The following is a 12,615-nucleotide window of genomic DNA, read 5'->3' as shown; positions in this document are numbered from 1 at the left end:
ACGCACTGCAGCAAAAAGTAGTCCCCACTCGCCACAACTAGAGAAAAGCCTGCACAAAAGCAACAAAGACCCAATACAGCCAATAATAATAATTAATTTTAAAAAACAATCCTTGTGAAAGGTTTTTACCTGACTAGTTTGTCTTTACTGATTTCCCTGTCCTCTGAAATACACTAGTATTTGAGATTTTTACTGCACAGCTTAATGTATCATTATCTACCATTAATAATTGCTGTTTTTTGTTTCAGTTCATTTTTTTTCTGAAATCTAAGATTCTTGAGAATTTCATTTTGGGAAAGACTAAAGTCCTTTAGCAGGGTAACTGCCCAGTGGTTTTTCTAAAATTATCTTTTAATTTCTCTCTGTGCTTGTTACGTTGAGTTGGCCTTATGTTTGAGCAGAAGTTCAAGTTTGATAAGTAATACCTAGCATAATTTTATTTCCAGGCATTATATAATAGTGCATATACTTATTCTGAATATGAAAAACTTTATCTTATAGCTATTTCTGCATTTGAAGTTCAGCCAATTTCTATTGAGGTCCGAGAAGGTGGAGTTGCTAGATTTGCATGCAAGATTTCATCAAACCCTCCTGCGGCCATAACATGGGAATTAAATCGGACAACTCTATCTGTAACTATGGACAGGTAAATGCAGCTTTTGTCTTTGAAGATGATACAGAAGGACCAAAGATTTCATCATAAAACTGTATATGGAGAAAGATCACGGTGAAACTGATTTTTGTTTATGATAGCGATAACTAATTTCTTAAAGTGAAGTCGCTGAGTCATGTCCGACTCTTTGCGACCCCATGGACAGTAGCCTACCAGGCTCCTCCATCCATGGGATTCTCCAGGCAAGAGTACTGGAGTGGGTTGCCATTTCCTTCTCCAGGGGATCTTCCCGACCCAGGGATCGAACCCAGGTCTCCCGCATTGTAGGCAGACGCTTTAAGACATCTCAAACATAGGCAAAGAATTAGATTATCAGTCTCTGGTACATGGGGCATAGTTCCTGGCCTCTTGGTTCAGATCAGAATTCAGATTCTCTTAGTGCTTTGTTCTTTTCCTCAAACATCTTTTCTAACCATGGGACCCCCTGGGCACCTGGATTGCAGCCCAAGAATTTAGGAAACTAAATTACACTTTGACTACTGAGAATAGCAGTGCTGTTTTAAAGGTTTAAGGGTTTCCCATATATACAATAATGGTTGCCCACTTCCATCTTTGCCAATTGCTTAGCAGCCCCCTCTACACCACACACCACACACACACACACACACACACACACACAGTCACGTGCCTGCATGCATGCATATACCTAGTGCTCTGAGGTGGTCAGAGTTTAGGGGTCAGGAACTTGGCAGCAACTTCAAAAGTTTGGTTCCTGTCCTAATGAGTAGCAATATTCCTTAGCAGGCTCAAATTGCTTGCTGAAATGGTAAAGAGCACTAAGATGGACAAACTTATTCAAGGAAGAGCTTTAAAAAAAAGTTACATTCAGATAAATCTTGACAAATACCTAGATACTAACAGGCAAAAAGTCAGGAATTTGGAAAAAAAATCATACTAAGCTCTAGATTGTAAGTTCTAAATGTACTAAGTACTAAAAGTACTAATCATACTAAGCTCTAAATGTAAGTTTTCATGTCAAGTGAGATTCTGTGTAAAATTACACCAATAGATTTCACAAGTCACATACAGCATAATTACTTGTGTTTTACAGAGTTATAGCCCAAATGAAAACAACTGAATCAAGCTAGTATTTTTAGTCTTGAAAGTATTGCATCTGGCATTTTTAAAAGATTGACTATATTAATTCTTACCATAGGATAAATGTTAAAATAGAATGTAAAATCTACTACAAAGAGTTTAATCATGTTTCTTCTAGTGACAGGATAACTGCCCTGCCAACAGGAGTACTGCAGATATATGATGTTGACCAGAGGGATGCTGGAAATTACCGTTGTGTTGCTGCTACTATAGCCCACAGACGTAAAAGTATGGAGGCCTCTCTCACAGTGATTCCAGGTACCACATAGAAGTTTATTTTTCAAGCTTTAATTGGCCCAGGTTTTAATTTTCCTTCTCTGGTTATAATAGTATGCTCTAAAGTAGTACTTTAATTTCACTTAAATTTTATTGTAATCTAGTTGGAAAATGATCATTTTTATATATTTAAGCAACCTTCTTCCTCTAACTTGCTTTATACGTTAATATCAACATCTTTAAGAAAGACTGAATTTTTGTTTTATAAATACTTTTGTTTTTAAAATATAAAATGCAGAAAGACTTAAAAAAGAATAATAGTCATCTAGTTCTACCAAATTTTTCCATTGTTAATAAAAATGTATTTGTTTCCAGTTTGGGTTTTTCTGTCTGTTGTTTTAGGAAAAATTATCCTTTGTAGAAATGATGCATGCTTTATTATAAAGAGTAATGTCTATGAAAGTAAAATACATTTTTTTACATTAAACAACTTGAAAAGTACAAAGATATGTTTTAAAATGTCCCTAGTCCATATCCAGAGGTGATCATTGTTAACATTGAGTGTATATAATTTCATGTATTTTGCCATACATGAATATAGTTAGACGGGAAACTAGCTAGAGAGATGAATATGAAGAAATGTGTTTTATTAAAATGGAATTACAGATGCTAGTTTTTTATTTTTAAATAATTAAATTTACTTGAATGTTGTGGGGAAAAAACCTGTCCTAAAGACACTGTTGAACTTCAAATGAATGTTTACTCTTCACAAGAGATATTACTTCCTAAAAGATCCTTTAAGATTAAAAAAATTTTTTAAGAAACATCGAAACTGAAATTAAATTTTTAATGCCATATTTTAATTTGAGGTGGTATCTATTAGCTTCTTGGTATGAAGCATAAAGACAAAAGCACTCTCTCACTTCTTCATTCCCCCCACTGTCACATTAATTCCCAACAAGATTGTGAAAGTATTAAGTCAATGTTTGAATCTCTACGGAAACAACCTAAGTGTCCATCGACCGATGAATGAATAAATAAAATGTATCTTATCCATTTAATTATTTAATCTATTATTATTATTCAATAAAAAGAAATGAAGTAGTGGTACATGGTACAACTTAAATGAACCTTAAACTAATGTTTAAATGAAAAGAAGCCAGTTCCGAAAGACCATGTAAGATGTGATTCCTTTTTTATTAAATATCTGGAATAGGCAAACCCAGAGACAGAAAGTAGATCAGTGATTATCAGCCTATGGGGAGCTTTGAGAGTGACTATTGATAGAGTGGAATTTGTTTTTGGGGTAATGAAAATGCTTTAAAATTGGTTATGGTAATAATTGTACAACTCCAAAAGTACTAAACGCAGTTGAATTGTGCTTCAAACGGGTGAGTTATATCTCAATTAAGTTGTTTTAGAAAAGGAAAAAAGTGACTTCAGAATAGATATTTTAATTCATTTATTATATCTTATTTATAATATTTTCGCATTTCCTGCCTTTTCCCTCTTAAAGGTAAGGAGTCTAAGTCCTTCCACACACCGACCATTGTAGCAGGTCCACAAAACATAACAACATCCCTTCATCAGACTGTTGTTTTAGAATGTGTGGCCACGGGAAATCCCAAACCAATCATTTCTTGGAGCCGTCTTGGTAAGTCTTCTGAGGAAAAAAAAATACTTTCCTTCAACTTTGTTCATACTAGTGAAATTGATAACGTGTTTATATACAACACGCATGTTTGGCAATTACATGGCTTTTAACTTTCTGCAGTTACAGAGTGTAGATGAAAGGTTTTAGTATAGAAAATTTTAGACCTTTTGTGATAATGATTGTTTGGATAGTGATCTGTCAAATTTTAGATCGTATATTACATTGTTTTAACTCAAGTATTCTCTTTGAAATAGATCACAAGTCCATTGATGTCTTTAATACTCGGGTACTTGGAAACGGTAACCTCATGATATCTGACATCAGGCTGCAACATGCTGGAGTGTATGTTTGTCGGGCCACTACCCCAGGCACACGCAACTTTACAGTTGCCATGGCAACTTTAACTGTATTGGGTATGTTTCCTTTCTTTCTGCAATTAGGAGAATCTTACATTTTAACACTTGCTGTTTTACCTCAGAGCTTATTTCCACTTTTCTTTAATTCTGTAGCATTTATGTGAAAGTTGATATGAAATATTATAATCCAGTAATGAATTTTAGGAGGAAATCAAAGCCTTGTGTTAAAATATGGCTAGGATCACTCTGAAGTATTCATCATGTTTGCTTTTATAACATCATGGTCCTTCTTAGTTAAGCTTCCCTTTTATTTTCTCACCCACCTACAAATTCATAAACACATTGACCAGTCTACAATTTTAATTTATTGTCTATGTGCATTCACAAGGGCTGTATGTTGGGCTTAGTTAAGTTAGGATCATGGCACACATATTTTTAGTGTGTTTGTATGTTTGGTGTCAATGGGGAAAGCCTGTGGGAAGTGGACATCTAACTGAGCAATGCAGAGGAAAGGCATCCAGAGAGAGAGAGATTTTAATAGATGTAGAGTGCAGGCAGGAAGCTTAGAATGTCAGATATTTTCAGGGATGGGACTTGTATCATTTGCTGTTCTCTTCCTTGACTGTCTGATTTGTGTTTGTACCACAAAAATATTTTCTTTTTTTTTTTTTTTTTTAAATAGCTCCTCCTTCATTTGTTGAATGGCCAGAAAGTTTAACGAGGCCTCGAGCTGGTACTGCTCGATTTGTATGTCAGGCAGAAGGAATACCCTCACCCAAAATGTCATGGTTGAAAAATGGAAGGAAGATACATTCAAATGGTAGAATTAAAATGTACAACAGGTGGGCTAAGTCACTTTGCTACTGTTTTAGATAAAACATAATGATTTAGTAATTCTTATGTGAAATGGTTATAATTATAACATCAAATACCTAAATTGGTATTTTAAACTGAAGTAACAATAAGAAATTAACTTAAGACTGTAATATCAGCATGCCAGAATCCATTTGTATTTTATATGTGGATCATGGTAGATTATAATAAAAGTTGGAACGGTTCTCCAGACCTGGCTTCTGGTACTGGTAAGCCACCAGCTAAATTTTTAGCAGCATGTAAACCCTTTGGAGTCTTAGTTCCTTGCTCCATAAAGTGAAGAATTTAGAAGGAAATAGTTAAGTCTCTAAGCATTCCTCCACAGTTCAAACTTAATGATTTTAAGAATTCATTTTTATTAGTGTAAATAGGAATCTTCTTGTACCGTTCTCATATGTTGAACAAAACTTCTGAACATTTTTATTGACCTGAATTTATGTAACATTGCAACATTATAGAAATTAGATGCTATTAATGATTAATGTTAATATACTTAATATACTTCCTTAATAAAAGCCAAATTTAAAAAAGAGATCAAGCTGTCACCTCAAGACAAAAGGATTTGGATATCACACATACTTACTTATATAGACTCAAAAAACAAGAGTAATTTTAAACAATTCATATAGGTTTTTCTTTAGTAGGGCTGGTTACACAGGTTGCTCTTAGTAACTTGTTATTTAAAGTTTAGAGTGCACTTAGCATAATTTTATTTTTATGTCATCCTTAGACGTTTCATTGAAATAATTTTTTTCTTCCTTCAGTAAATTGGTAATTAACCAGATTATTCCTGAAGATGATGCTATTTATCAGTGCATGGCTGAGAACAGCCAAGGATCAATTTTATCTAGAGCCAGACTGACTGTAGTAATGTCAGAAGACAGACCCAGTGCTCCCTATAATGTGCATGCTGAAACCATGTCGAGTTCAGCCATCCTTTTAGCTTGGGAGAGGCCACTTTACAATTCAGACAAAGTCATCGCTTATTCTGTACACTACATGAAAGCAGAAGGTAAGCAATTTGAGAAGTGTTTATTTTTAAGTGCTACTTACTGTCACGGCTTTGTTTTCAATATAAATGATGTTTTACATAATCCACAAAATATTTTTGAAGTTCTGTGGCATTTACCTCTTTTAATAAAAATAATTACTATATGATCTGTGTATCAGTTTTTTGCTAAATTTTGTATTATTGTATACCTTATGTGTATGCATGCCTGCTCAGTCCCTTCAGTCCCATTTGACTCTTTGCAACCCTCTGGACTGTATAGCCTGCCAGGCTTCTCTGTTAATGGGATTCTCCAGGCAAGAATATTGGAGTGGATTCTTTACGTGTTTAAGGATAGTTTAAGATTTTTCTGTTTAGAAATAAGTACCATCTTTGCCTGCTCAAAAGTTAGAGTGGTGTACTTTATGAATTTCATTTCAGCCAAGGTATCAATTGCTTAAGACTTAGTATACCAATTTAAGTATGCAATCACATAGGAACAATGGTGTAAATACTTAATAAAATAAGGTGAACTCTAGTCACTGCAGCATGTTATTTTCAAGGGGGAAAGTAAACATTTTCAAATTCCCCATAATATGATTTTGTATATTTTGAATGTTTTCTGAAATCTCATAGAACTCTTTAAAAATTGAGCAGGATACTCTTTATTGATATCTCATTTATTATATAAAAGTAGAAATCAAATCTGTATTAAAATTTTTATTCAGTTCCATATCTGGAATCCTTTTTATCCTCATATTTTCTTTTAGCAAAAAAATGTAGAGGAAATGGAAAAACTAGTTGTAAATCCTAGAGATTTCACTATTGATTTCTTGTGGAAACCATAGCAGAGGTTTACAGATTTTAGTTGTTTACACAAAGTCTGCTTTTTATGCAGTAGACATTCCAAACAAATTTCAAAGAATAGTGCTCTAATAAAATTGTCTGCAGAACAGGTGGTTTGTTGTTGTTTGTTTTTTGTATTTTGAAGTAGTATTTTGAATTTAAATCAGAGGTCATAGTAGCAAGAAGAATGAAAATCTGATAACTAAGCATGTTGGAGTATGTTAATACCCTTTTTAGTGATTTAAGAAGGTAAAAGGAATGCTGGCTTTGGTGGAGACCACTCTTGTTCGCTATTATGGCTGTTTCATTAGAGCCTCCACATGCAGCTCAGTGGTCTATTCATAGGCAGCACAAGGCTTTTTAATTTGAACTCAAGGACCTTGTTTGGTAGGTCAGAAATCATACTATGCCGTTCCTAATTAACGAGCCATTAGCTAGTCTGTTGTGAAATGCCTGTAATCTTGTCTAATTAAAATGCTATCAAGTTAATTCAGAAATGTGGGAAAACTTAATAGTGGAATTTGCCTTCTGTTTGTTTATAAATCCAGTGTGGAGAGAAGGGGCTCTGTCCTTAGAGAGTTTTGATTAAGTTGACGTGCATTTACTGTGAATTGTTCACAAAACACAGTAGCTGCCAGAGCTCTTGTTCCACTTTACAGGTTTGCTCTGTAGGAATTAAATCCCACAAAGACAAATCCTCTTCTGTATCTTGCCATGCATATTTTATTAAGAATTGCTGAGAGTATTTTTCCTCTTTGGGCGTGGGGGGGTGGGTACCTCATAGTGGAACAAAACGTTTTGAAGCACATTCTGTGCCTCCCAGTTCTTTTGCTTTTAGTATAAATAAAAGAACAACTTGTGTCAGTCAAATTTAATAGAATCTCTAGGGGCAAAATGAGACCTTTTGCAGGACAACTTTTGGTTTGGTTTATTTTTATAAAGAGTCGAGCCATTACGTTCCCTACTGTCTCTCCATTTATGTTTAAAAGAAAAAAGAAACCGTGATTTAAGCAAGTAAGATTTACACTGTTATGAACTACAGTGTTCTGTAGTATTAAACTCTGTTGTGTTACTGCTGTACATTGTCTCTGATATGGGTTTTGACTAGATGTTAAATGAAGTTTAGAGAAGATTAATTGTTTTCAGTTTGATTTCTTCAGGAAAAATTCAAGCTAAAAACTTGTAGCAAAACATGGTTACTTTTAGAAAATAAAAACCTTCCTATTCACATTTTTCAGAGTCACAAAAATAACAGAGATCCAAGGATCAGTGTATAACAAGACTGTATGTAGTCTTGTTAAATGGTAATGATCTTGTTAATTTAATTTTGAATATTCATAATTTTTAAACACCAATTATTTAATCTAGGTTTAAATAATGAAGAGTATCAAGTAGTCATTGGAAACGACACCACTCATTATATTATTGATGACTTGGAACCTGCCAGCAATTATACTTTCTACATTGTGGCATATATGCCAATGGGGGCCAGTCAGATGTCCGACCATGTGATCCAGAACACTTTAGAGGATGGTAAGAAACGTGATTCTAAGATATCTAAGCATGAACATTAATATGTTTCTTACAACTTTAGAGGAATATGTGTTTTAAGAGAAAATATCCTGGTTTTAGTTTAAAAAAAAAAAAAACCGGATGTGATAACTAGCAGGCTAATTTACCGTTTTAGATCTTACCCTCAATTTTTGACAGTAACAGGATATGATAAGGATAAAGAGCACTTTTGTTTATAATTCATACAGTTTTTAATTGGTCATCTGATTTAGTAATAATTTTAAATTTCATGAGCTATAAATATTGAACAAATTCAGACACATAATGCAAATTTTAATAACAAAATTGTCATTATATTTCTTCAAGTTCCTAGTTTAAATTGTAAATGCATTGCAGAGTTTTTTATTTTCTTTACTGAGTGAAACAAAATGTGAGATTCTCTAGGCAGGAATAAATGTAATGACAATTACATTGAGTGTCTGTAAAGACTGGAGGCCAGAGGAATTGAATTTCTGAAACTGAAAGTTTATAAAATTTAGTACTATCAATTAAACTATTCTTATAAAATCAGATAGCTTATTTTTAGAAAAATTTGTGTTTATTCTGCTTAAGGAGGAAAGTATTACTTGTTCAGTTTGTTATCTCCTATTGGAAGTTGAATTGCTGTGCATTTGAGGGCGGGCCTCCATGTACTCTTATGAAAGTGAAAATGTTAATCGTTCAGTCATGTCCAACTCTTTGTGATCCTATGGACTGTATGTAGCCCGCCAGGCTTCTCTGTCCCTGAAATTCTCCAGGCAAGAATACTGGAGTGGGTTGCCATTTCCTTCTCCAGAGGATCTTCCCGACCCAGGGATTAAACCCAGATCTCCTGAATTACAGGCTGATTCTTTACCATCTGAACCACAGGGGAAGCCCATATATTCTTATAATGGTGGGAAATTCTGTCTGTTAAAATAGTCCTGATAGAACTGATTCTCCTCCTCTGACTCTTCATCTCGCTCTTCAGGGCCTCTCCAGGGCCATTTTTTGTACTCTACAGTGTGAAAGGGGGATTATTTAAAATATACTTAATTACACTGTTCCCCCTTTACAAATGTTTTCTCATCCATCCTCAAGAAATGGTCCTCCTTGAGTTTTCAAAGCATTTTAATATAAATGATTCTCAAATCTTTCTCTTCATCCATTTAGTCCTACATCTCTTATATTTGTGTAATGCCACTTGTGTAACTGTTTATTTATAAATTCAGACTTTTACTAGAGGAAAAATTATCACTGATCTGGACGCTGAATTCCACATTTGAGTTTATTCCGTTTTAGGGTGAACCATGACCTACCTCTCTAGTTATCTCATTATGTTTAACAGCCTCTGACATGTATAACTAAAGTGAAACACAGGCTGGTGTTTGCTGCTGCTGTTGCTTTGGGTTTATGAGGTATATGAGGTATTGCCCCATAGAAGAAAATGTGTCTAAAGCATAGCAAGCCACTGGTTAAACTTGCCAGTTCCAGTTCAGTTATGATCTCAAAGTTTTCTCCTTTAAACCTTTCCTTATTTTGCAACTTTTTTGTTTAATTAAATTTCATTTTGTTTTCTGGATAACATACAGACTTCTGACACTGCTTTTTCAGTTTCCACATCAGTATCCTCCCCCCATTTCCTCAGCCTGTGCTTGTCAGGCTTCAGGCAAGATACTGGAGTGGGTTGCCATTCTACTCTGTGTGGGTCTCCTAGGGTACACAGCAGACACAGCTAATATTTGTGAAATGTTTACCACTGCCTGTTCTAAAAACCTTTCTTCCAGTGGCTCATTTAATCCCGACCTAGCCCTATGATAGAAGAACCATTGTTATATAAGAGTAGTAAAGTATAGGCGTGAGAATGTAGGCTCTAGATCTACTTCCTTACTTCCAAGCTGTGTGACCTTGGATAAGTGATTTCACCTCTCTACCTCAGTTTTCTTAGCTATAAAGTATAAATAATAGGGACGCTCTCTTCACTGGGTTTTTGTGAGAATTCATGAGTTCATGTAAAGGACTCAGAAATGCTTAGTTTTCCCTTTTCTACCTATTATTTCATTAATTCAACAAATATTTATTGAGTACCTGCTATGTGTTATTCAGTATTCAGTAGTGAATGAAAGAGATGAAAAATTGGCCTATAACTTGTGCAAGAAGAAACTATTACTTTCTACTGTGGGAGAAGAGGGAGAGGAACAATAAATAAGATGAACACCCAGTGATATATACTAAGTTAGATAGTAATAAGTGTTGAGAAGAAGGAAGAAAGCAGGAAAGGGGAGTAAGTCTTCAGACAGAGATACCTCTTGTCATGGGTTACATTTGAAGACCTAAAGGAAATGAAGGGGCTTCCCTGGTGGCTCAAATGGTAAAGAATCTGCATGCAAAGCAGGAGAACTGGGTTCGATCCTCTGAAGAAGGGAATGGCTACCCACTCCAGTATCCTTGCCTGGAGAATTCCAAGAACAGAGGAGCCTGATGGACTACAGTCCATGGGGTCGCAAAGAGTCGGACACGACTGAGCGACTAACACACACACAAAGGAAATGAAAATGGGGACTGGCTAAGCAAATGACTGAAAGATGTGCATTCTAGGAGAGGAAACAGAAATTGCTAAGGGCCTGAAGCACAAGCATGGCTACAGTGGAGGGAACAAGCAGAAAGTAGTAGGAGATGAGGCATAGAATGAGGAGCCAACCATACAAGCATCAGTGGATAGGGTTTCGTGTGAAGCTTCAATGAGGACTTTAGCTTTTCCTGTGAGTAAAATGGGAGGTATTTTGAGGAGAATAATGACAAGATCTGACCTGGAATTTAATAGCAAATGTGTTGAGACTAAATGGTAGAGATGAGGACAAAGGCAGGGAGATCTGTTAGGAGGCTATTGGGACAATACAGGCTGAGGGTGATGGTGCAGGGACCATGGGGGTGGCCATGTGAGTCATAGAGCCACGGGATTGAATGTGGGGAGTGTGTGGAGGAGTCAAGAGTGACACCAGGGTTTTTATCTTTTGTGGTTGGACAGATAGTTTCCATCACTTGAGGTAGGAAAGCCTGTAGAAGAAACTATTGTTTTCATACCCATTTTGTATATGAAGAAACCTAGACACAGAGAAATTAATTTGGCTAAGATCACACACAGTAGAAATTGGTATAACGAGGACTCAGTAACTCAGAGGCTAACTCCAGAACTCATCTTAACTTTTAATATTAGACTGCTTCCCAGTATTCTTGACCCATTTTCCTGGAGTGCCAGTTATATTCAGATTATTTACAGGAAAATCATTGTGTTCATATTAAGCAGCATGGAGATATAGTTGGGGATAAAAAAAGTCACACTAATTTTTAAGATACAACTGTTAAACACTTCAAATTATTTGTCAGGTTTTAACCCTGCTGTCCTCAGCTTCTCCATTCTTGTGTAATTCTCTTTTGTATGTTTTAAGGCATCTTGGTGAAGTTATTGTGAAATATTCTCATGTTTTTTATGAGTATTAAGTAAGCTCATATTCATCCCAGACAACATCAAAACAGTCACAGCAACATTGATGAAAATCTTGCTTTCTTTGGTTCTCCACACTGGATCCTCCCTTCAGTATTTTTTCCTTCCTTTTTCTGGTTTGTACTCTGCTTGACTGGAAGCCTCAGCCAGGGTTGAAAGGACCTGTTCTTTATTATATGATGTGCTGCTGCTAAGATACTTCAGTAAATACTAGTGTGCTAGTTGATCATTTTGATCCTAAATATTGATAAGCAATCTGCCTTCTTTTATGACTAGTTCCCCTGAGACCTCCTGAAATTAGTTTGACAAGTCGAAGTCCCACTGATATCCTCGTCTCCTGGCTGCCCATCCCAGCCAAGTACCGGCGGGGCCAGGTGGTCCTGTACCGTCTCTCCTTCCGCCTGAGCACTGAAAACTCCATCCAAGTTCTGGAGCTCCCAGGGACCACTCATGAGCACCTCTTGGAAGGCCTGAAACCTGATAGTGTCTACCTGGTGAGGATTACTGCTGCCACCAGAGTGGGGCTGGGAGAGTCTTCAGTGTGGACCTCACACAGGACACCCAAAGCTACAAGTGTGGAAGGTAAATGTGGACTATTAAGGAAGAATAACACAGTATCTTTCTTCTTTGTCTTATCTAACTTAGGTTTATATTTTTAAATTTTGTCTCAAAAATTAAAATATTCCATAGATTATGGGTTTAATTGAAAACAATTTAAACTTTTGGTTCAGATCAGATCAGTCGCTCAGTCGTGTCCGACTCTTTGCGACCCCATGAATCTCAGCACGCCAGGCCTCCCTGTCCATCACCAACTTCTGGAGTTCACTGAGACTCACGTCCATCGAGTCAGTGATGCCATCCAGCCATCTCATCCTC

The 12,615-nt window shown here is 35.9% G+C and overlaps 1 protein-coding gene across 1 annotated transcript in view; it reads left to right on the top strand.

Moving 5' to 3' along the window:
• PRTG (protogenin) overlaps window positions 1-12,615 on the top strand; it is a 167,221-nt gene that overhangs the window by 92,155 nt on the left and 62,451 nt on the right. Inside the window, exons 3-10 of the mRNA XM_010836842.1 lie at window positions 502-646; window positions 1,890-2,029; window positions 3,504-3,641; window positions 3,896-4,054; window positions 4,680-4,839; window positions 5,635-5,882; window positions 8,073-8,237; window positions 12,016-12,321. Coding sequence (XP_010835144.1) covers window positions 502-646; window positions 1,890-2,029; window positions 3,504-3,641; window positions 3,896-4,054; window positions 4,680-4,839; window positions 5,635-5,882; window positions 8,073-8,237; window positions 12,016-12,321 — 1,461 coding nt within the window. The remainder of the gene's footprint in view (window positions 1-501; window positions 647-1,889; window positions 2,030-3,503; window positions 3,642-3,895; window positions 4,055-4,679; window positions 4,840-5,634; window positions 5,883-8,072; window positions 8,238-12,015; window positions 12,322-12,615) is intronic.

This window comes from Bison bison, unplaced genomic scaffold, assembly GCF_000754665.1.
Source record: "Bison bison bison isolate TAMUID 2011002044 unplaced genomic scaffold, Bison_UMD1.0 scf7180017864066, whole genome shotgun sequence".
Taxonomy (NCBI): domain Eukaryota; kingdom Metazoa; phylum Chordata; class Mammalia; order Artiodactyla; family Bovidae; genus Bison; species Bison bison.
The sequence above is the reverse complement of the archived record's forward strand: the minus strand, read 5'-3'. Positions and strand labels throughout refer to the sequence as shown.